Below are 25,781 nucleotides of genomic sequence, written 5' to 3' on the forward strand. Positions count from 1 at the left end.
GGCGGGGTCTTGGCTCACTGCAACTTCCGCCTCCTGGGTTCAAGCGATTCTCCTGCCTCAGCCTCCCAAGTAGCTGGGATTATAGGCACCTGCCACTACGCCCGGCTAATTTTTGTATTTTTAGTAGAGATGGGATTTCACCATGTTGGCCAAGCTGGTCTTGAACTCCTGACCTCCAGTGATCCGCCCACCTTGGCCTCCCAAAGCACTGAGATATAGGCGTGAGCCACCATGCCTGGCCTCTTTGTGCTATTTTTATAACTCTCCTGGTAAGACTGATGTAATTTCAACATAAAAAGTTAATCTCAGGCTGGGCGCAGCGGCTCACGCCTGTAATCCTAGCACTTTGGGAGGCTGAGGTGAGCAGATCGCTTGAGCTCAGGAGCTCCAGACCAATCTGGGCAACATGGTGAAACCGTGTCTCTACAAAAAATACAATTAGCCAGGCATGGTGGCATGTGTCTGTAGTCCAAGCTACTCAGGAGGCTGAGGTGAGATGATCTCTTGAGCCTAGGAGGCAGAGGTTGCAGTGAGCCGAGCTCACACCACTGCACTCCAGCCTGGGTGACAGAGCCAGACCTGTCTCAAAAAAAAAAAAGGTTAATTTCTAAACTCACAACTTCCATGGTGGGAGGGAAGTACATTGATCATACTGAATAATGTTTTTGGCACCAGGAGTAGAAACTGTTGGAGTACAGACCTGTACTATAGTCCCAGCTACTTCGAAGGCTGAGGCTGGAGGGTCACTTGAGCTCAGGAGTTCCAGGACGAAGCGTGCAATGATCATGCCTGTGAAAGCCACTGCACTCCAGCCTGGGTAAAATAGTGAGACTCCATCTCTTTACAAAGAAAGAAAGAAAAGAAACTGCTGGCTGGGTGCGGTGGCTCATACCTGTAATCCCAGCATTTTAGGAGGCTGAGGTAGGCAGATCCTTTGAGCCTAGGAGTTCGAGACCAGCCTGGGTAACATGGTGAAACCCCATCTCTACAAAACATTAACAATTAGCCAGGATGTAGTGGCAGGCACCTGTAGTCTGAGCTACTTGGAAGGCTGAGGTGGGAGGATCACTTGAGCCTGGGAGGCAGAGGGTGACAGAGTGAGACCCAGTCTCAAAAAACAAAAAACAAAAAACAGAAATTGCTGCTGGAAAAGAGCACAATTTACATCCTTTTTGGAGAGCTCTCTGGTTTTATGTCTAGACCTCTGGGGTGGGGAAGAGGTCAACATGCTCCCCAAATCAAAGACCCAGCGCTGTCTACACTGGCATAATCCATGAGGGTCTAGGCAGCCTGTCCTACCATATTTACTCAAAGAAATTTAAAATATCCTATCTGCCACAGCTATAAGAATTGAAGAGGCATTTACTGCTATCCAAAACCCTACGTAAAATTACTTAAGCTGTGATAAAAGTGCTACAAAAAAAAGCTCTGGCATGCTCTAACCCTGGAAGTCTTGTTTTCCTTAGCATGGCATGCCACCTTGTGGCAAAAAGCTAAAAAGTCATCAGATGAGAAAGAAAACATCCCTTCAAAAGTCATCTTAAGAAATGCCAGGCGCGGCACCTATAATTCCCTGCACTTTGGGAGGCCGAGGCTGGCGGATCGCTTGAGGTTAGAAGTTCAAGACCAGCCTGGCCAACATGGCAAAACCCCATCTCTACTAAAAATACAAAAACAATTAGCCGGGCATGGTGGCACGTGCCTACAATCCCAGTTACTTGGGAGGCCAAGGCACAAGAATGGCTTGAATCCAGGAGGCTGAGGTTGCAGTGAGCCACTGTACTCCAGCCTGGATGACAGAGTGAGACTCTGTCTCAAAAAAAAGGAAAAAAAAAAGCCTACTTGTGTGAATCACTTACTATTTCCAGGAACTATGTTAAGCATTTCCTCAGATTAATTCTCAAACATACTTACAGACAGGGAAACAGTCTTGCAGTCAAATAGCTAATAAGTGGCAGTGCCAGAATAAGGGAATAAGGGAGAAGTAAACCAACCTAAACTTAAATCCATAGGCCTCCAAGAATCCCAGCGCCCAAACCAGAATTGTCTAGTAGCAACGCAATTGGAAGAATTCTTCCTACTGTGCCCTCCTGCCACCATTTTTATTCCCCATAATCAGGCTGGCCACAGGCTTTTCCCAAAGCCAGCCATGCCCACACCTAAACATTTTCCTCTCCTTTTGTTAATTCCCTGTGTTCTATCTATTCTAAAGCCACCAAAGCAGCAGTTTCCCCAAATTACTTTTTTTTTTTTTTTTTTTTTTTTTTTTTGAGACAGAGTCTTGCTCTGTTGCCCACACTGGAGTACAGTGGCTTGATCTCAGCTCACTGCAACCTCTGCCTCCTGGGCTTAAGCAATTCTCCTGCCTCAGCCTCCCAAGTAGCTGGGATTACAGGCATGTGCCACCATACTTGGCTAATTTTTTGTATTTTTAGTAGAGATGGGTTTCACCATGTTAGCCAGGCTGATCTCGAACTCCTGACCTCAAGTAATCTGCCCGCCTCGGACTCCCAAAGTACTGGGAGTACAGGCGAGAGCCGCTGTGCCTGGCCCCAAATTACATTTTTCAACATGTTCCAGGAGATAAATTTCCAAGTCTCAGTAATAGAAAACACCATATAACTGACACACAATACACACTTAAAAAAAAAAAAAAAAAACTCTAAGAAAGAAAAGAACTTTACAGAATTTTAAAAAGGTGTTTTGGAGCCTAGTGTGGTGGCTTGCACCTCTAGTCCCAGTTACTCAGGAGGCTGAGGCAGGAGGATCACTTGAGCTCAGGAATTCAAGACCAGCCTGGGCAATATAACAAGACCCCTCTCTAAAAAAGACTAAGCAAGAAGGCGGGGCACAGTGGCTCACGCCTGTAATCCCAGCACTTTAGGAGGCCGAGGCGGGTGGATCACGTGGGGTCAGGAATTTGAGACCAGCCTGGCCAACATGGTGAAACCATGTCTCTACTAAAAATACAAAAATTAGCCGGGTATGATGGTACACACCTGTAACCCCAGCTACTCGGGAGGCTGAGGCACGAGAATCATTTGAACCCGGGAGACAGAGGTTGCAGTGAGCCGAGATCGCACCACTGCACTCCAGCCTGGGTGACAAGAGCAAAACTCCATCTGAAAAAAAAAAAAAAAAATCAAGAAATAAAGAAAGAAAAAACATGTTTAGACCTAGTTCAGCCCAGGGTTTCCCAAGCTTCTTTGACACACACACCTTTTCTCAGGTACACCTTCAGGGCCACCAGTGTTCTACAAGCAACTTGGGAAAGGTGCAACTAAATCTAAAAAGGAGAGCTGAGTGTGGTGGTGCACACCTATAGTCCCAGCTACTCAGTAGGCTGAGGGGAGGACTGCTTGAGCCAAGGAGTTCAACGCAGTAGTGAGCTATAATCACACCACGGCGTTCCAGCCCGGGCAAGAGTGAGACACTGTAAAAAGGACTCCATAAAAAAGAACAATGAAAACAAAGGCTCCTGAGTTGATGTTGTGACTGAAAACCCTTCCATTGGGGAAAAATATAGAGATCATGAGTTCAATGAACCCATGTCAAACCCTCTGGGGGCTCTTGCTCAAGGGGCCAAATTATATGGTTTGATATCATCAATCTTTCCATCTTCCAATTTCAATATGTTGATGCAAATCAATGTCAAGTCAACGTCTTGTGTATAGAAATATATATATACATATATATACACATATATACATATATATACACATATACACATATATACATATATATACACATATAGATATATACACACACACACATATATATACTGGAAAAATACAGCCTCTGGGTTTTTACTCAGTGGCAACAGCACAAGGAATACAAGGATCTTAGAGCAATAAAATGGAATACTCTGATAATACTGGTCCACACACAAAAAACACTCAGATTCAATGACCACTGAATCTATGTGACAGCTTGAGAACTTTAGTAAGGGAATCACATGCATTTGTAGATGATTACCAAAGATTCTGCCCTAACTCATAATATTTCTAAGAGCGGATACCAACATTATCTCTTTTATGTTTTTATTTATTTTTTATTTTTTAGACGGAGTCTCGCTTTGTCACCCAAGCTGGAGTGCAGTGGCGCAATCTTGGCTCACTGCAACCTCTGCCTCCCGGGTTCAAGCAATTCTCCCTGCCTCAGCCTCCCGAGTAGCTGGGATTACAGGGGTGCACTACCACGCCTGGCTAATTTGTTGTATTTTTAGTAGAGACCGGGTTTCAGTATGTTGGCCAGGCTGGTCTCGAACTCCTGACCTCGTGATCTGCCTGCCTCGGCCTCCCAAAGTGTTAGGATTACAGGCATGAGCCCCCACGCCTGACCACATTATCTCTTTTTTTAAAATGAAGAAACAGAAAATTAAGTGATTTGCTCACAACTAAAAAACAAATTCAGGGCTGGGTGTGGTGGTTCATGTCTGTCAACCTAGCACTTTGTGAGGTTGAGGCAGGTGGATGTGTTGAGACCAGTTCACCCAGAACAGCATAGTGAGACCCCGTCTCTACAAAAAAAAACTTTTTTTTTTTTTTTTTTTTTTTTTTGACATGGAGTCTCGCTCTGTTGCCCAGGCTGGAGTGCAGTGGCGCGATTTCGGCTCACTGCAAGCTCCGCCTCCCAGGTTCACGCCATTCTCTTGCCTCAGCCTCCCAAGTAGCTGGGACTACAGGCACCCGCCACCACGCCCGGCTAATATTTTTGTATTTTTAGTACAGACGGGGTTTCACCGTGTTAGCCAGGATGGTCTCAATCTCCTGACCTCATGATCCACCCACCTAGGCCTCCCAAAACACTTTTTTTTTAATTAACTGCGTGTGATGACACGTACCTGTGGTCCCAGCTGCTTGGAAAGTGGAGGTAAGAGGATTGCTTGAGCCCCAGCATTTGAAGGTGCAGTGAGCTGTGGTTGCACCACTGCACTCCAGCCTAGGCAACAGAGTGAGATATTGTCTTTTAAAAAAAAAAAAAAAAAAAAATTTCATGGCAGAGTCAGAAATAGAAAAAAACAGCCACCATTTCCAGTCAGTCTTCAGGGAAACCTTCAATAACCCTCACATGAGCATTTTACAAGTCTATTTCTTATTTTATAAACGTAACTGCATCTTTAATTGGGTGTACTTGAATAATTGAAAACTGAACAGCAAATCAATTTTTATGGTTCATTTTCTCCAACAAACAACAATATTAAACTGTATGAGAAGTAATATTTATTGCAACAGGTTATGAGGTGGAAACAAATAATTAGTCTTACAATCTGCTAGAAGCATGACAGAGCTTACTAACATTTTGAAGAAAAAACAGCAAAGAAAGAAGTCATCAAACAAGATGGTATCTTGACAAAGGCACAGCGCTCCACAACTGCTTCATACTCTGTGCACAAGAAATCCTCTCAGAGAGAGGAGAGGAGTGATGCCAAACGGGCTTACATTTGAGCCGTGGACACTACCACTGGTATTATTCATACAACCAAGGCTCTACAACACCCCTCTGGAGAAAAAGTGCAACACAAAATCTGTGTAACAAAGGAAAGCAAAAGTAGCAATAAGGGCCCAGAGGAATACAAACAGTGCAAATACAGTACTGCAAACTCAGTAAAAGGAGTTTTTGATTGGAGTATGAACTTTCAAAGTTGAAGATATATTTCGCAGGAATATTCACCCAAAGCTTGAGAGCTACAGCGAAGAGAGACTTGCAGTCGGTAACTGAGTAGATGAAACGCGTAATTTTTCACTAGGTGATAATTCCCTTTGGGAAGAAGTGCTTTATCTTTAATTATTCCACCTTTTGTTAAATGGTTCATGCTTTTAAACTGCGATTGTCTCAAACTTGCTTGCTATTGAATTGTGTAACATCAGATAATGGCAGGTTGTTAAAAGATAACCCCAGTGGATAATTTAAGCTGCTTTTATGAGAAGCATGGTGCTGAGCTGCCTTACACAGTCTTTTTACAGTAACCATAAAAAACTGAGTTTACTTGATCATGTATTATCCCTTCTCACATAAAGTCATATTAGAGGAATTCTTCTTAAAAGAAGCTTTCAAACTAGTCCTTTGGGCATTTAAAAAATCATTATATAAAAGTACACTTCTTCAATACATAAGAACAAACATTTTTCCTTTACAAAAAAAACCTCATTTTTAGGCCAAAATAAATTACAACTTGCTGAACACCTTTTATGGCTCAGTGCTCATTCCAGATACATGAAGCTATATTTTTTTGTACATCTTCAGAAATTAGAGATACTGAGAGTGGTCTTTTTTTTTTGAGAGGAAGTTTCACTTTGTCCCCCAGGCTAGAGTGCAGTGGCGCAAACTCAGCTCACTGCAACCTCCGCCCCTCAAGCAATTCTCCTGCCTCAGCCTCCCGGGTAGCTGGGATTACAGGTACCCACCACCACGCCTGGCTAATTTTTGTATTTTTAGTAGACGGGGTTTCTCCGTGTTGGCCAGGCTGGTCTCGAACACTTGACCTCAAGCAATCTGCCCGCCTCGGCCTCCCAAAGTGCTGGGATTACAGGCATGAGCCACCGTGCCCAGCCAGAGAGAGAGAGTGGTTACTTCTAAAATGACAAGATGATATAACTCTGGCTCAGGGAACAGATCAAGTTCTAAATCTCAGGAATAAAAAACTGATACTCCTTATCCAATTCATATAGTCTTGTATTATATACATATTAACAGTCTATGCAATGAAAAATAAAGAAATTTCATAAAACTATTTCAAAACTCAGAACATAAAAATGTAAAGAAACAAAACATTTAATGTACACTCTACTCCATTTGGCAATGTGTACTGAGAGATAAAAAACCTATCTACAAACAGAATATAACAAAAGGAAAATGTGACTTAAGAAGTGATCTCAGGTCCATAGCTCTTCAGTTCTTCCAAATTTGTAGATCAGAGTGCTAGAAAGATAGGAAAACAAATCATGAGGAAAAAACCGATGGAACAAGCAACACAGAATTCATTTTCTCAACATGCTTTGACAGGTACTTCACTGATTCCTTTCTATCAATTTTAAAAATTAAATTAGACATCATGGCAGTGTTGGTCTTAATTTGCTTATTTTGTAAAGCAGTCTGTTAACTACGATGGCTGAGCATAAATGTATTCTTTCCTAAAGCCTGGGAAGTTATTAACAGGCAACCTGTAAGGAAAAGAGACATTTCTCTATGACTCAAAAACAAAAAAATGAATCAATAAATCAAAAAAAAAAAGAGAGAGAGACCATTCTCATAGTGACAGGCATTAGGGCCATTTTATGTCTCCAGGAGCCTACCATATCTAAATTACAGTAACTGAAGCACCCTACAACAGACCATGCTGCAATTCTTCATTCCTTCAACAAATAATTATTGTGCACTGAAAACTGGCTACGTACCAAGCACCTAAGTGCTGGGATGAGACTGAGTCCAGACAAACTTGCTCCCTAATGGAGCTAAGGGTCTAAAAAGGAGACAATCAAATAAATATAAAATTCCAACTATAAAAAAATGCTATAAACGAGAGGTGCACAGTATCCTAAGAGTGAAACATAAGGATCAGACTAGTTAGGTCAGGAAAGGTTTTCCTGAGGAGTGGTGACTGAATTGAGATCCAAAAGAAGAGGGGGAATTATCTCGGCCAAGTGAGAGAGGATAAGGAGGCGGGAGCAGAGAGATGGGACACTCCAGGGCCATGTGTTGAGGTGCGGGCACACTAAATGTTTTGGATTTGAAATGTCAGCAACCCAAGAAGGGATGTGAAGTAGGAATCTGGATATATGGTTTAGGCCTGGAAAGGGACATCTGTGAGTCACTGGCATATAAGCAATAATTGGAGTCCTAAGTACACGAGTTCACCCAGAGACAGAAAAATAACAAGGAGTTTCTTAAGGCCAAGAACAGAGCTTTAAGAGACTTCAAAAGGTAGTAGGCAGGAAGTGGAGGATCAGCTTGCAAGGGAAACAGAGCAGTGACCAGAGATGTAAATAAAAGAGGTTGTACCCCAGAGCTTAGAACAGGTCCAGCACACAGGAAGCACACAGGCTGCCTGATAACTTGCCAGCCTCTGGGCAGAGAACATAGATGACACGGCTGTTAACTATGTCCACCTGAGCATACAAGGTTTCTGTTCATCCAATTGTCATTTAAGTGGATTCATCTACCACCACAAAGTGTTGAATCTGAACTTAAACTTAATCTCTAAAGATTGCCTAAAATGTCTTCATAACTTATCATATCCCCAGAAGGTTGTCAGTCACATGTCAAAGACATGTAAGACAGCAGAAACTGCCAAACATCTTTCAAGACCATAAGGGGAAATCCAGGTAGAGCATGGTGGTCTGAGAGTTGGGGGAGATCACATGGCTAGAGTTTGCCACGCAGCATACAGACAGCCACACAGAGGGAACGCAGGAGATCTGCAGGGGGTGCTCCTTCAGTCTGTGGCTGAGTACTGATCAGTCTATACCTAAGAGGAAACTACCCAAGGGAAGGAAAGAACCACTGGAAAGAACATGTCCCAGAGCTACCACGAGGCTAGAAGAGAGTTCATACTCTCACAAGTCGAGCAGAGAAACCTCGGAATACACGAAGCATCAGAGCATGGAAACACTCAAAGGATATGACTGCCTTAGTAGGGGGACAAATCAGTCCTGGGCTACAGTTGCTCTGGTCCTGCCTATAACAAAGCTTAAAAGACATAAAAGGATCAAATTGTTTTTGAGTCACCTAACTGCATCCCAAAACAAAGCTCAAAAACATTTAAAGGACTAGCAAAGATCCAGTCCCAACAGATTGTATGCAAAGCACCAAACAAGGGAAAATAGGTCCAAAATGAAGAGTAAACAGAAGCAGAAAAAATCAATAGAAGCAGATGCAGAAATGACAGACAATTAATTGGACAAGGACCCTGAGATAGCTATAAATATACTCTGTGTGTTCAAGAAGGCGGAAGAGGGCATGATCATTTAAGAGAAGACACCAGAAATATTTTTAAAGACCCAATCAAGCTTCTAGAGAGAGAAAATACAACGTCTGAGATGAAAAAAATCACTGGATGGCATAGACTAGACATTGCAGAAGTAGAGATTAACTTATTTAATTCTTCAAAGTGACAATGGAGAGATTAATTTTATTTATTTACGTATTTATTTATTTTGAGATGAAGTCTCGCTCTGTTGCTCAGCAATGGTGTGATCTCGGCTCACTGCAACCTCAGCCTCCCGGGTTCAAGTGATTCTCCGGCCTCAGCCTTCCGAGTAGCTGGGATTACAGGCATGCCCCACCATGCCCGTCTAATGTCTGTATTTTTAGTAGAGATGAGGTTTCCCCATGTTGGCCAGGCTGGTCTCGAACTCCTGACCTCAAGTGATCCACCCGCCTTGGCCTCCCAAAGTGCTGGGATTACAGGCGTGAGCCACCATGCCCAGCCGAGATTAATTTTAAAATGTAACAATAGAAACTATCCAAACTGAAACACAAAGAGGAAAAAAAAATCTGACCATTAGCAAGCTGTGAGAGACAACTTCGAGCAGCCTATTATAACATGTAACTGAAATCCCAGAAGGAGGGTGGAGTGGACACAAAAAATGCTTGAAGAAATAATGGCTGAAAAGAATCTAGATTTATTGATGAACTATAAATCTACAGATCCAAGAAACTCAATATACACCAAGCGGAAGGAATATCAAGAAAACTAGACCACAGTACATCATAATCAAATTACTTAAACCCAGTGACAAAAGCAAAGTTTTTCAAGGCTTAGAACTTACTTAATGATTTATGGGGGGTGGGGACAGAGACAGATCAAATTTTATAAATAAATACCTAAATATCCTATGCTGACATTAAAAGACATTCATTCTAGGCCGGGCATGGTGGCTCACACCTGTAATCTTACCACTTTGGGAGGCTGAGGCGGGCAGATCACTTGAGGTCAGGAGTTCGAGACCGGCCTGGTCAACATGGCAAAACCCCATCTCTACTAAAAATATAAAAATTAGCTAGGTGTGGCAGTGCATGCCTGTAATCCCAGCTACTTGGGAGGCTAAGGCAAGGAATTGCTTGAGCCTGGGAGGCAGAGGTTGCATTGAGCTGAGATTGCACCATTGCACATCAGCCTGAGCAACAGAGCAAGAATCCAGCTCAAAAAAAAAAAAAGACATTCATTCTAAAAAGCATAGAATGGACTTCATTTTGGGGATATTTTAGAAGACTGCCCCTAAAAAATACTTTTAATATTGGTTTATTTTTCCACTTTAACTTTTCTTAAAAAGGCATTCAGAAAACACAATTTCCCAACAGGTTTTGGATATAATATGCATATCATGTATTAATTTTTTTTTTTTTTTTGATATGGAGTCTTGCTCTGTCACCCAGGCTGAAATGCAGTGGCACTATCTCGACTCACTCCAACCCCCGTCTCCCGGGTTCAAGTGATTCTCCTGCCTCAGCCTTCCGAGTAGCTGGGATTACAGGTATGCACCACCACGCCCGGCTAATTTTTGTATTTTTATTAGAGATGGGGTTTCACCATGTTGGCCAGGCTGGTCTCAAACCCCTGACCTCAGATGATCCACCCGCTTCAGCCTCCCAAAGTGCTGGGATTACAGGCCTGAGCCACCACACCTGGCTGGCCACTATATGTTAATTCTGGTTTTTCCTTTTTTCTTCATAAAGGTACTTTACCTGTTGTTAATTTTTTTTTTTTCCGAAAGGCTAGTCAAGTGAAACAATGGGTCTGATAGGGTTTTTTAATAAAACACAGGCTATGGAAGCAGCAGTCTGGATTCAAATCCAGGCTTCTCATTTACTAGCTAGGCATCCTAAAGCAAGCTCTAAACTTTATTTCCTCATCTATTAAAATGGGAATAACGCTGGGTGTGGTGGCTATAATCCCAGCACTTTGGGAGGCTGAGGCAGGCAAATCGTCTGAGCTCAGGAGTTTGAGACCACTCTAGGCAATATGGTGAAACCCCGTCTCTACTAAAATACAAAAATTAGCTGGGTGTGGTGGTGTGCACCTGTAGTCCCACGTACTCAGGAGGCTGAGGCATGGGAATCACTTGAGTCCCGAGGCGGAGGCTGCAGTGAGCCAAGATTGTTCCACTGCACTACAGCTTGGGGTACAGGGTGAGACTCCATCTCAAAAAAAAAAATAAATAAATAAAAATAAAAATAAATAAAATGGGAATAACACCTGACATATATTTAAAATAATTAAATGAGCTTATTTTATCTTATCTTACCTTATTTTATTTTTATTTTATTTTGGTCTCACTCTATTGCCCAGGCTGGAGTACAGTGGTGCAGCCTTGCCTCACTGCAGCCTCAACCTCCTGGCCTCAAGCAATTCTCCCACCTCAGCCTCTTGAGTAGCTGGCACTGTACACCACCACAACCAGATAATTTTTGTATTTTTTTATAGAGCAGGGTTTTGCCACATTGCCCAGGCTGGTCTTAAACTCCTAGACTTAAGCAATCCACCTGCCTCAGCCTCCCAAAGTGCTGGGATTACAGGCATGAGCCACTGCACTTGGCCTAAATGGGAATTTAAAGGGTAAAATATATAAAGGATCCAGCTAAAGTCTTGATACACAGCAAGACCCCTAGTTAAAAGGTCTGTCTTCTCTTATGTAACAGTGGAATTCTCACCTTTTAAAAGAAGTTCTATCATTGTAACCAATCCATGGGATTTACATGTGTTCCATGTATATGCTGCCTTAATTAAGTTGACATTTCTGTAAATGTTACAGGTGTGGTTAAAAAATTAGGCAACTTACCTAAAAAATATAAGTGCATTTTGAAAAAACACAGCTAGTCCCGGATAAACATCAGTATCTACATACATAAAGTAAAACAGATTAGACAGTTATATAGGCAAACGGCAGTAACAAAGTATCAGTGCCATTCATAATGATACATTTTGTATATTACAACATACTGCTATTATTCATTAACTCTAAGACATCTATAATGAAACTGAAAGAAGAAAATGCCAATTTAATTCCCCCAAAGCAAAGGACTGCTCTTACTCTGGATAAAAGTCAAGAACTTACCAAGTTTTCTTTTAGTCTAAAGTAATTGCTGGTTCTAGCTACATCAAAACTGCTGAGGAAGCAGTAACTTGTTCCTTTGCCTCCTACAGCCAACATTGAAATACAAAATCGTAAAAATATACAAAATAAATTCTTGACTTTTAAACAGTCTGTTAATTTATTTTCTTTCATGAATTCAAGAGGTTTTTTGTGTTTGTTTTTAAAGAAATGGGGCCTCACTATATTGCTCAGACTGGAGTGCAGCAGCTACTGACAGGCACAATCATAGCAAACTACAGCCCAAAGTCTTGGGCTCAAGTGATCCTCCTGCCTCAGCCTCCCAAGTGGCTGGGACTACAGGCACACACCACAATGCCTGGCTCTCAATCCAGGAGTTTTATTATGCAAATATGTCAGATATAAATAACAGTTAGAATTTATCATCATTCTCTTTCACTGAATCTATCCTGGAGGAAATGGTTACTATCTTTATAGGAAGAGAAAAGAAACAAAATGGAAACTACTTAAATTTTTGTGGATTATTAACTTTTGTAAAACTACAAATGTTGATTAAAAAAATACTGGAGAGGATGAAGAAACTGGTTCAATTCTGAGCTCTTGATATCATAGCAAACAATACAGCAGCATGGTTAAGAGCTCCAAGTTTGAGCCAGACCCAGGTTTGAATCCTATCTATACCAATGACTAAATGTACGACCTTGGGCAAATCATTTAACCTCAGCATATCTTCATTTCCTCACCTGTGAAACGGGCATTGTAATAGCACCTACTCCAGAGTGTAAGAATTAGATGAGTGACTCTATATAGTGCTTAGAACAGTATCTAGCCTATAAAGTAATATATAAAAGTTAGCTATTACTATGAATATTAATAGTTCAAGCAAATCTGTACAGTAAAAGATTTGAAACATGCCCTAGAAATAAATGCTCTCTGAAATAAAGTCATATTCACTTTACAATACAAAAGTATATTTAGGCTGGGCGTGGTGACTCATACTTGTAATCCCAGTACTTCGGGAGGCTGAGGCGGGTGGATCACTTGAGGTCAGGAGTTTGAGACCAGCCTGGCCAACATGGCGAAACCCTGTCTCTACTAAAAATACAAAATTAGCCAGGCGTGGTGGTGGATGGCTGTAATCCCAGCTACTTGGGAGACTGAGACAGGAGAATCACTTGAACCCAGGAGGCAGAGGTTGCCATGGGCCAAGACTGTACCACTGCACTCTAGCCTGGACGACAGGGCGAAATCCATCTTTAAAAAAAAAAAAAAAAAAAGTATATTTAAATGAGTAATGCTGTTGAAATAGAAAGATGAAATTCACAATCAAGAAATTTATCAATATTTACTAGCTCTTTAAATATTAAGATACAATTGGCTGGGAGCGGTGGTTCATGCCTATAATCCCAACACTTTGGGAGGCCAAGGTGGGTGGAACGTCTGAGATCAGGACTTCAAGACCAGCTTGGCCAACATGGTGAAACCCTGTCTCTACTAAAAATACAAAAAATTAGCTGGGAGTGGTGGCAGGCGGCTATAATCCCAGCTATTCGGGAAGCTGAGGCAGGAGAATCGCTTGAACCCAGGAGGCAGGGTTGCAGTGAGCCGAGACTGCGCCATTGCACTCCAGCCTGGGCTACAAGAGTGAAATTCCAACTCAAAAAGAAAAAAAAAAAAAGATACACTCAATGATAGTACAGCCTTTACAAACAATATTTCCCTACATACCTTACAGAAATGGCAATTTATTCCTATTTTCACCATAGAAACTGTAAAGTTCATGGATCACCTTCAACTGCTAAAGTAAATAAGCAGGAGGCCATTAACCTGAGACTATCTCCCTACTCTGAGTTCTTGTGTGACCCCAACCCCCCACCCCAACCTAATTTATGTAAACAAACTGAAACCTAGGGTTATATTTTTTTAATAAATAGCTGAATTTTGGTCAATCACAAACAGCTAAGCTTTAGCCAATCCCAAGCAGCCAACTGATGAGACCATGCACAAATAGGACAAACATATAGCTACAGACAATCTAAAAATGTCTTGTCTTTGCTTTGTGTTCAGCCTACACCTGCTCATGCTGCTGGGTGAAGCTCTCTGAACCTCTTCTTGGTTCTGGGTCCTGCCCAATTCATGAATCATTCTTTGCTCAAATTGCTAATTTATCTAAAGTTTTTCTTTAACATAACTATGGAGATCTTTTAAGAAAATCAGTGACAGCAGCCCACCCTTCTTACAGTCAGGGATAAAATGAGTTTAAAACACACTTTCCAGCTGGGCACGGTGGCTCACACCAGTAGTCTCAGCACTTTGGGAGGCTGAGGTGGGTGGATCACCTGAGGTCAGGAATTCGAGACCAGCCTGACCAATATGGTGAAACCCTATCTCTACTAAAAATACAAAAATTATCTGGGCATGGTGACATGCACCTGCAGTCCCAGCTACTTAGGAGGCTGAGAAAGGAGAATTGCTTGAACCTGGGAGGCAGAGGTTGCAGTGAGACGAGATCACACCACTGCACTCCAGCCTGGGTGACAGAGCAAGGTTCTGTCTCAAAAAAATACTTTCCTATAAGATTCCATGTGTATGAAATAGATACAGACAGAAAGTACATTAGTGGCTGCCTAGGGCTAGGGGAAGGAGTAATGGGGAGTGACTGCTAATGAGTATGGCAGTGATAAAAATATTCTCAAATTGGATTGTGGTGATGGTAGCATAATTCTGTGAAAATACTAAAAACACTGAACTGCGTATTTTAAATGGCTGAATTATATGGTATGCAAATTACATCTCAATGAAGCTATTTTTAAAAAAGCATTTTCCTTCAGATATGCTTCATACCAGAATTATGTGCTCTAGTAGTATTTTTAATTAACTAAAAAACACATTTTAGATACAAGTGGTGACCAATGTTATTTAAGCCAACCACTGTCCTCTTGTAATCTGACTTATTTTGTACCAAGTGAAAGACAAAGGAAAAACAAAAGTATTCCAAAGATCTTATACTGATCAAACTATGAGACTTAAATGATACTATCAAAAGTACTCAAAAACCAGCTATGAGTCAGGACAAGGAGATGTGACAGTTAAGCAAAGAAGGCTGACAAAGAGATTCCAGAGGTAGAGGAGTCAGAGGATGAATAAACTGTGTTCTCTGAAACTGACTCCTGTCTTTGGAGCAAAGGAAGAGGGCCAGTGAAACAGTCTTCCGACGCTTCCAGAGACACTTCTGAAACTGGGTTCTGTTTTTCATCACTACTGTGAATGAAAAGCTATGGCACCTGGCACAGCCAGAGAACTCAGCATGGTGTAATAAGAGCTCATCCCACTCCATCAACTGTTTCTGTATGAAGAGTATACATATGTGTTCAGTCTTGCCCTTAAAAAACTCCCCCTATATCCGTGACTTAAAAATTACAGGATTGGCTGGGCATGGTGGCTCACACCTGTAATCCCAGCACTTTGGGAGACCAAGATGGGCGGATCACTTGAGGTCAGGAGTTTGAGACCAGCCTGGCCAACATGGTGAAACCCTGTCTCTACTAAAAAAATACAAAAATTAGCTGGGTGTGGTGGCATGCACCTGTAATCCCAGCTACTTGGGAGGCTGAGACAGGCGAATTACTTGAACCTGTGAGGCGGAGGTTGCAGTGAGCCGAGATCACACCACTGCACTCCATCCTGGGCAACAGAGCGAGACTCTGTCTAAAAAAAAAAAATTACAGGATTAGGTTGGAGAGAGAAGGTGTTAATGAAACGAAAGATTATCTACTGGCAATCCATAGATTATCAAATAAGGGGTCTATACCCCTTATCTGAAATCCCTGGGACAAGATATATTTTGGGATTCAGAATTCTTCAGGTTTAAGAACAGTAAGGGAAAGCACATATACTACATAGCATCACCAGCTGGGTATAGACAAGCATCCTATAATCTAATATATCTATTTTCATTCCTACAATAAAACATTTGAATACTTACACTAAATGGGATAAAGAAAATAGTGAGTCCCATGTCAGTTTAGGTCAGGTTTTGCTGCCAAAGTAGTTATAAATAACTTGATTTTCAGCATTTTGTGGATTTTAGAATGGTATATAAGGGAGTGTACACCTGTACTGGTTTCTCACTTTTTCTACTGCAACTCCCAGTAAATGGGCCTCTAGCATAAAATCCTGGCTGTCTAAGGTAAGGAAGGAAAGCAGAAAGTCTGGAGACGGCTGAGAGGTACCAGCTTTGTCAGTGGCTTGGATTTCCTAACCAGGGCTATCCTACTGCACTAAGTGTTCCCACTGACAAGTTTTATTAAACTCATGTATCTTCACACAGAGTAGTATCTTCAATCTAAATGAGTAATTATACTAAATTGTACTCAAGGTAGAGTAAGCCAAATATAAAAGACATATCTGAATCTCTCCTATAAAATACAAGAATACATACTTACTTTGGGTAACATATGCACCAAAAAGAATCCACATGGAAGCAATAAGTGACCCAAACATCAACATGAAACCAATGAAAAGCCAAACTCGAGCACCTGTGTAGAGAAGAGGCTTTATGATTTTGTTCATTTTTGCAGCTCTATAACGTCTTGGGAATACATAATACTAGGAGCCCTGTTAGCCTAATATATATTACGCATATCAAAGATAGTCATATATTTACATAAATCTGCTGTAAGTTAAATGAATGATGATTAAAAAAAAAAACTACAAGAAGTTAAACCATACATGCAAAAGGAAAAAAAGAAAGTTACCTTTTTACTGACTAGAGAAACAAATGCCCTAACTAAAAAATTACGCTGTTGTATATATTATCAAAATAATTGCTCTATTAAAAGTAGCATATGTATTCTGGATAGCCATCACCACGTAGGAATGAGAGACTTCAAATGAAGAAGGACTAATATGTCCCTTTTTAATCAATGGTAAGCTTCTATAATCACACCATTATTCAATATGGTACAAATAACGGCCATTCTTTAGGAGTATATTCAGGCTTTTTTATTGCTGAGGCAGCCAATCTGTACCACATATTCATGAAAACTTCAAAATCAGAAGTATCTCTTCAACCCTGTATTGAACAAAATTCTAGATCTCAATAATGTAAATCATCTGGACACTTGAGTAGATTCAACATATTTTTAGGGAAGCAGGTTAATACTTGCACCAGACCCTGTTTACAGGTATACTGACAGCCCCATCAACCTCTGGAAGGGAAAGAAAGCTCCACTGAAGTAAAAATAAAATCCTAGCCAATTTCCATAACAGAAAACTAAATTTGCCTCAGTTGCAAATATTTTGTTACCAGGGAATAGATTCATTTTAGACACCAGATAAGGAAGAAGCACTGATCAAAGTTCATAATGGTTAGAACAGCTGCTATCTGAGAGAAATAGGTCTCTATATTATCTAAATTTTATTACAATACTAAGCAGATCTCCAGAAATAAACAGTAATGTTTAGTTCTTTGGAGAAATACAATCTCTAAATTATATTCAATCATAGCTTTTATCTAACGTGAATAAAAGGAACTATTAAAAATCCTTAAAGGCCAGGCATGGTAGCTCACACCTGTAATCCTAGAAATTTGGGAGGCCAAGGTGGGCGAATTGCCTGAGCTCAGGAGTTCGAGATCAGCCTGGGCAACATGGTAAAACCCCATCTCTACTAAAAGAAAAAAAAAATCAGTCGGGCGTGGTGGCGGGGTGCCTGTAGTCCCAGCTATTCAAGAGGCTGAGGCAAGAGAATTGCTTGAACCTGAGAAGCAGAGGTTGCAGTGAGCCAAGATCATGCCACTGCACTCTAGCCTGCACAACAAAGCAAAACTGTTTCCAAAAAAAAAAATACCCTTACCAATTATTTTCCATCATGTCCTTTATTTATGGCTATATACATTAAACTTTCTAATATAATTAAACAAGAAAAAAATTTCTCTTGTAAAGTAAGTATGTCTGAGGGCGTATTAACAAAAAGAGAAAAAAAAGAAAAAAGTATGCTTTTGTTTAGCAAAAAAATAAAACTATAACATTTTCTCTTGTTTGCTTTGGCTACAAGGAAGCTCTGAGTTAAGGTTAATGAACAATTAAAAGCATCCATCTCGTCCCAGGTTCTAAGTACAATGATCATTTTTCTACCTAGTTCCTGTTCTTTTTTATAGTTTTATTATTTAGCTGTTTCATTTATAGTAATTTATTATTTTGATACTTTCCTATTAATTCCTCTGGGAACTAAACAGAGATAGTTTACAAATAAACCACTTAAGCAGTACAAAAGCTTAAGAGTAGCAATACCTGGGCATGACTATAAGACAGTTTGTCCTTAATTTTTGAAGCACTAGACAGAAATTGCACTATATGCACAATATATAAATATAAACTGTACTGTTAATTTTAACAGAATAGGGAATATCATAGAATAAAATATAATAATCACTTAGTAAGGGTAAAAACAATCGGCTTAGGAACCAGACAGACCAAGACAAATACAGGTTCCACTTTTAAGCTAAAAAACTTTGGATAAGTTACAGTGAAACTTCCTATAAAAAACAGATTATAGTGGCCAGGCACAGTGGCTTGCACCAGTAATCCCAACTACCCTGGAGGCTGAGAGGGGAGGATTGCTTGAGCCCAGGAGTTCAAGGCTTTTCTGCGTTATGATCATGCCACTGCACTCTAGCCTGGGCAACAGAGCAAGACCTCATCTCAAAAAAAGATAACAGCAATGTCCGTGGAATATTCTTTAAAGAAAAATGATAGAGTACATTATTGTATGCTCTACATACAACATCTTCACTTGCTAATATATATTATTTTTTCTTTACCTTCCCTCATTCCTGACATTACTGCTGAGGCTGACATACAGGATATGCTAAAAAGTAAGCGTGATCGCATGTGCATACACACACATATTGTGCACTTTAAACTTAGGCTCATCTGTCATTTGTCATTATACCCTCTCGCGAATTCTCCATGGATTCCAGTAGAAGTGAGGTTACAAAATCTACATCAGCATTTAAAGTATCAGGTAGAAGGCTGGGCATGGTGGTTCATGCCTGTAATCCCAGCACTTTGGGAGGCCAAGGCGGGTGCATCACCTGAAGTCAGGAGTTTGACAACAGCCTAGCCAACATGGTGAAACCCAGTTTCTACCAAAAATACAAAAACTAGCCAGGCGTGGTGGTAGGCACCTGTAATCCCAGCTACTCAGGAGGCTGAGGCAGAAGAATTGCTTGAGCCTGGGAGGCGGAGGATGCAGTGAGCTGAGATCGCACCACTGCACTCCAGTCTGGGTGACAGAGCGAGACTCCATCTCAAACAAATACAAAATTAAAAAAATAAAACATCAAGTAGAAAAGAAAGCTAAGCTCTTCACAGCTGCTTTATTTGGTTTAAAAGGCTATGATACTTACTATATGATCCCGTTTATATGAAATCGTAGAAAAGGCAAAGCTACCACCATAGAAAGTAGATCTGTAGTGGCCAGGGGGTGAGGGAAGAGTATTAACTATAAAAAGGGGTATGAGGGAACTTTTTGGGATAATGGAAATGTTCTGTATCATGATTGTAGTGGTAGTTACACAACTGTAACTGTACACATTTGAGCAAACTCATCAAATTGTACACTTTAAATTGGTGGATTCTGGCCAGGCGTGGTGGCTCATGCCTGCAATCCCAGCACTTTGGGAGGCCGATAGCTTGAGACCAGGTGGATAGCTTGAGGCCAGGAGATCAAAACCAGCCTGAACAACGTGGTAAAACCCTGTCTCTACAAAAAATAAATAAATTAGCTGGGCGCAGCAGCATGTGCCTATAATCACAGCTACTTGAGAAACTGAGGCAGGAGGATCACTCGAGCCCAAGCTGTTGAGGCTGCAGTGAGCCAAGATTGTGCCACTGCACTCCAGCCTGGGTGACAGTGAGACTCTGTCTCAAAAAAAATTAATAAAATAATAAATACATTAGTGAATTTTATTATACTTAAATTATATTCAATTAAGCTGACAAAAAGAAAAAATATACACGTGGTACCAAACCAGACAAAGTGACCAAATGGTTCTAGATGGGAAACAAGCATAGCATGGTGGCTAAAAGCATGGGCTCTGGAGACAGACTGTCAGTGTTCAATCCTGGCTTCACCACTTACTTGCTCTGTGACTTTGGACCCATTATTTAAGCCCACTGTACCTTAATTTCTTCATATTATAATGTAATTTTTCTTTTTTTTTGAGACGGAGTTTTGCTCTTGTTGCCCAGACTGGAGTGCAATGAGGTGATCTCGGCTCACTGCAACCTCTGCCTCCCGGGTTCAAGTGATTCTCTTGCCTCAGCCTCCCAAGTAGCTGGGACTACAGAAGTGTGTCACCACGCCTGGCTAATTTTGTATTTTTTTAGTAGAGACGGGGTTTCTCCATGTTGGCAGGGCTGGTCTCGAACTCCTGACCTTAGGTGTTCTACCCGTCTCGGCCTCCCAAAGTGCTGGGATTACAGGCGTGAGCCACTGCGCCCGGCCGTAAATGTTTAAAAAACACAATTGGGCCGGGCTTGGTGGCTCACTCCTGTAATCCCAGCACTTTGGGAGGCCAAGGTGGGTGGATCACCTGAGGTCAGGAGTTTGAGACCAGCCTGATCAACATGGAGAAACCCCATCTCTACTAAAACTACAAAATTAGCCAAGCATGGTGGCACATGCCTGGAATCCCAGCTCTCGGGAGGGTGAGGCAGGAGAATTGCTTGAACCCAGGAGGTGGAGGTTGCGATGAGCCAAAAACACACCACTGCATTCCAGCCTGAGCAAGAAGAGCGAAACTCCGTCTCAAAAAAAAAAAAAAAAAAATTGGATGACAATTCAAATGAATTCAAACTACAAAAACTAATTTAGGTGTAGACAAATAGCATCTTTCTTCTGAACAATTTTGCTGCAGTCTGTGGGTGGCTACTCAGGTGATCAGAAGTGAATGTAAAGACACTGTAGTCCTAGGTTTAATCCCCTAATGTGTTCATTACTTTCCTGTTAATAATCATACTCAGCCATCTTGTAAGTAACATTATTGGTCAACAATTGGGATAATAATAAATCCATCATTAGCACTGGAGTCCAAGATCCATTTGAATAGCAACATTTTTTATCTATATCATGGGCAGTGTAACATGACAAAAACAGTAACTTCTAGCAATAACTTACTTTCTTAAGGATTTGAATAACACTAAAACTTTTTTTAAAGCCAATAAAAAATATTCTATACAATCATTACCAGTCCTGAATAAAGACTCACAAGAGAGGCTTTTTTTCTGGTGACAAATTTCTATTTTGTCAACACACATTAACAGCTCAAAGTATCTTTACCTGTTCTTCCTAAACAGCCGCTTTCATAGCTATCACCTCTCACCTGAGCATTGGATACAGCATTTATCCTAGAACAGTACAAAATCATCAAAAGAACTTCAGTATTCGTTGTTAAAATACTCAAATATATAACACTTAGATGGAAAACAGATTATTTCATAACTAAAATCAATATCTGAATAATTTAACATATCTTTTAACCTAATAAAAATGCTAGTTGATAGAAATGTTACATTAGTCTTATTTTCATAAAGTACACCCAGAAAACACATTTATTTTAAGAAATTTCTATCACTTGTCTCCAGAGATTATACAAGAGGGGCCAGTTTTCTGGTTTGTCTATTTCACATTTATACATGAATGACTCAGTGCCATCCCATTTCAAGGTTCTCATTATTATCAAGAGTTAAACAGTTTCTCTTTGTGTTAAAAGTCAAGTGATTTTCTATGATCCATTTCTTAAGCTCAGAGAAAATGTAGCTTATGTATAATATGCCCACTTTATTCAGCTTCCCCTTCCATTTTTGTTAGAGCAAGGTACATTAATTAGTAACAGGAATTTCCTTTTTTTAGAAGCCACAATGGATATAAGTAGTTCCATTTTCCACAATACAACCTTTTTAAAACTCCTGGCCAGGTGCAGTGGCTCACACCTGTAATCCCAGCACTTTGAGAGGCCACGGCGGGCAAATCACGAGGTCAGGAGTTTAAGACCAGCCTGGCCAACATGGTGAAACCCCGTCTCTACTAAAAATACAAAAAATTAGCTGGGCGTAGTGGCAGGCACCTGTAATCTCAGCTACCTGGGAGGCTGAGGCAAGGGAATCACTTGAACCCGGGAGGCAGAGGTTGCAGTGAGCCGAGATCACGCCAGTGCGGTCCAGCCCAAACAACAGAGTAAGACTCTGTCTCAAAAACAAAAAAACCCCTGACGGTATAAGGAAATGATGTAATCTTAACGTTTAATATTTTTTAATTGTTAAAAGACATCCATAAAAAGCTTCCAAGCTTTTTTATGAAATGAGGTAACATAAACTTAAAAATAATTTAATAAAAACAAAAGCCACAAACAAATCTCTTTGAGGCCAATCTTGCCTTTTCCTCAAACACTGGCAAACACAGTTAAGTAGCACATTAAAAAAAATAATAATAATACTGCAAGGTAAAAGTTGAGTGTACTACAACACCTACAGATGATTTACTACTAAAAAATGCAGAAACGTAACATGTTTCATGAAATCTCAGAGCCATCAGTTTTAAGATACACCATTAATTTTTAATACTGACAAGAAATAAAAATGTTATCAATTATAATTCTAAGATACCACTGACTGTAAGATGCATCCTGATATTGGGAGGTATTAAAATGCGAAAAAGTAGATCTTGGAACTGACAAAATATGTAACTGACCAGATTAAAAAATATGAGGAAAAAAAAAAATCACAAGATAATCGTTATAGGTGCTAAAAAGATATATGACCAAATCCAACACTCATTCTTGGTTAAAAAAAATCGTAATAAAATGGGAATTATGTATGTATCATGTTAAAAAATAATCTATCGAATAAATTAAAAAGTTATTCAAGAAAGCACTGCACATTAACGGGAAAGCATTTTTAGAAAAATCATCTTGAATAAAGAATTATCCTCATACTTACATGAAGAAAGCCAATGTGGAAAATACACCACATGTGTGAAAGGCATGGTTCAACTGTTCTGGCTTAGGATACACCACAGCTGCATCAATCATTATCCACCAGCCTGTAAAAAACTTAAAACACAGCCCAAGTCACTGAAACATTAAAACTCTTGCTAGCACAATACCTGCTTTTTAACATTCCTTTTGTCCTACAGATCATATAAATGGGCCGGGTGCAGAGGCTCACGCCTGTAATCCCAGCACTTTGGGAGGCCAAGGCAGGTGGATCACTTGAGGTCAGGAGTTCAAGCCTGGCCATCATGGTAAAACCTCATCTCTACTAAAAATACAAGGCCGGGCGCGGTGGCTCACGTCTGTAATCCCAGCACTTTGGGAGGCCAACACGGGCAAATCACCTGAGGTCAGGAGTTTGAGACCAGTCTGGTCAACATGGTGAAACCTCGTTTCTACTAAAAGTACAAAAATTAGCTGGGCATGGTGGCAAGCACCTGTAATCCCAGCTACTCGGGAGGCTGAGGCAGGAGAATCGTTTAAACCCAGGAGGTGGAGGCTGCAATGAGCTGAGATCACGCCACTGCACTCCAGCCTGGACAACAGAACGAGACTGTCTCGAAAACATTCAAATACAAATACAAAAATTAGCTGGGCACGGTGGCATGTGCCCCTAATCCTAGCTACTTGGGAGGCTGAGGCACAAGAATCGCTTGAACCTGGGAAGTCAGAGGCGGAGGCTGCAGTGAGCAGACTGCTTCACAATTATCATTAGTTCTTGCTCTGCTTCATTTCATTTTGTTTTTCTATTGGACTTTAGGTGTAGAACTGTATATTAAAAGAGATGAATTTTTAAAATATAAACAGATAAAGAAATTTGCTTCCAAAAAATGCTGTGGGAGCCAGGAATGGTAGTATGAACCTGTAGTCCCAGCTACCTGGGAGACTGAGGCAGGAAGATTGCTTGAGACCATTAATTTGAAGCTGTAGTATACTAGGATCACACCCATAAATAGCAACTATACTCTAGTAGCTGTACAACATAGCAAGACCTCGTCTCTTTAAAAAAAAAAAAAAAGTGCGGACAGGGAGTGGTTGATGGAATTATAAACCAAGATAGGTCCTGATTTTGGGTTTTTTTTTTTTAAGCTGGATGATAGATACATGGGATAAAGGAGGTGACGGAACCTTTATACCATTCTCTCTATTTTTGTTTTATGCCTGTCATTTTCAATTAAAGTTAAAAAAAATGATGGAAAGAAAATTAAACAATAGTTTCCTTCACAAATGTCTTCCTCTGATGCTCCCCCGATGTTGCAGCTGGGGAAACAGAGATGGTATTTATTCCCTAGAGCTGCTGCAGCGCTTCAGTTCTAATGGAGCCTAAGGTTGTTACTATTATCTGCAGAGTACTGTCACTGTTGTCTGACCTTCAATAAGTCACAACAATAATTTTGGGTTACATCAAATTCTGAGCCTTTAAGGATCTTAAAGTACTTATATATATGTTGTATCAGTAAGTTAAAAATGCTATTGCCTATAATAATTATATTATCACTGGAACTGAAGAAAAGATATTAAGTACATGTTTACAAAGTCAAAATGAATCCAGGGCCTATCATATTCTGCTTGGCAATAGTATCTAGAACTCTGATAATTATCTATACAAAACAGCAGTGAAATAAATAGTTCTGGAAAGCCATTCTCAGTTCAAAGGAACCGGCATTAATTTCCAGGGCAAAAGGTAAGGGATAAATGCCACCAACCAGTCTTTCTCACTTACCAATATACCTGCGACAACAGACGCCACAGCATTTCTTCTCTCACTCCAGTCAATACATTCACATTCTGGCCAACGAAAATTATCTAGGAAGCCTGCCATTTTTACTTCTTAAGCATAAATTTTTCATTAAATGCTGTATCCTACAAACAGAAAGACAAAAACTAATCAACCCAAGAAAATGTTTTCTAAAAGTAAAATATCTTACTCCTTTCTTAAAGCTTTACACACAACTTTACTTTAGGTCCTATTCTACTATAGTTAAGAAAAATTCAATACTTCAACAAGTACCTAACTGAGATGTATACAGGACTATGCTAGGACCCAAGGGGGAGCTTGCTATTTGATAAATGAGCACTACGGTTTTAAACCATGTCTAGGAGCTAAGTGCCGCGGTGGCTCACGCCTGTAATTCCAGCACTTTGGGAGGCCAAAGTGGGCAGATCACTTGAGGCCAGGAGTTCAAGACCAGCCTGGCCAATATTATGAAACCCTGTCTCTACTAAAAATATAAAAAATTAACTGGACGTGGTGGCACATGCCTGTAATCACAGCTACTCGGGAGGCTGAGGCACAAGAATTGCTTGAACCTGGAAGGCAGAGATTGCAGTGCAAGATCATGCCATTGCACTCCAGCCTGGGCAACAGAGCAAGACTCTGTCCAAAAATAAATAAATAAATGAAATAAATTAAACATGTCTAAAATATTTGACACTTCTTCCATTGAGAGGTAGATTTATGTCCTACCTTTGAATTTGGGTCAACAATAAAGACTAGTTGACCAGTAGAGTAGAGGAAGTGATGCTATGTAACTTCTGCCATGCCACTTCCAAGATCAGGTCACAGAAGGCAATGGAGCATCTGCCTGGTTCTCTGGAACACTAATGCTTGGGCTACCATGCTGTAAGGAGACCATTTATAGGTGTTCTGACCCACAGTTCCAGCTGAGGTC

At 40.6% G+C, this 25,781-nt stretch overlaps 1 protein-coding gene across 7 annotated transcripts in view; it reads right to left on the minus strand.

The window, feature by feature from the left end:
• Window positions 1–25,781, minus strand: part of TMEM50B (transmembrane protein 50B) — a 56,674-nt gene that overhangs the window by 11,831 nt on the left and 19,062 nt on the right. For 2 of the 7 annotated variants that reach the window (XM_063659824.1, XM_063659823.1), the window contains exons 2-7: window positions 24,833–24,972; window positions 23,057–23,169; window positions 21,399–21,466; window positions 16,499–16,591; window positions 11,781–11,838; window positions 4,844–4,941 (exon numbers count right to left, since the gene is read on the minus strand). In XM_063659824.1, coding sequence (XP_063515894.1) covers window positions 4,844–4,941; window positions 11,781–11,838; window positions 16,499–16,591; window positions 21,399–21,466; window positions 23,057–23,169; window positions 24,833–24,931 — 529 coding nt within the window. In that variant the 5' untranslated portion in view covers window positions 24,932–24,972. Of the gene's footprint in view, window positions 1–700; window positions 814–4,843; window positions 4,942–5,205; window positions 6,922–9,903; window positions 9,980–11,780; window positions 11,839–16,498; window positions 16,592–21,398; window positions 21,467–23,056; window positions 23,170–24,832; window positions 24,973–25,781 lie in introns of those variants that run through there. The other 5 variants (XM_063659822.1, XM_054468722.2, XM_054468724.2 and 2 more) reach the window with 5 other exon arrangements.

Source organism: Pongo pygmaeus, chromosome 22, assembly GCF_028885625.2.
Source record: "Pongo pygmaeus isolate AG05252 chromosome 22, NHGRI_mPonPyg2-v2.0_pri, whole genome shotgun sequence".
Taxonomy (NCBI): Eukaryota; Metazoa; Chordata; class Mammalia; order Primates; family Hominidae; genus Pongo; species Pongo pygmaeus.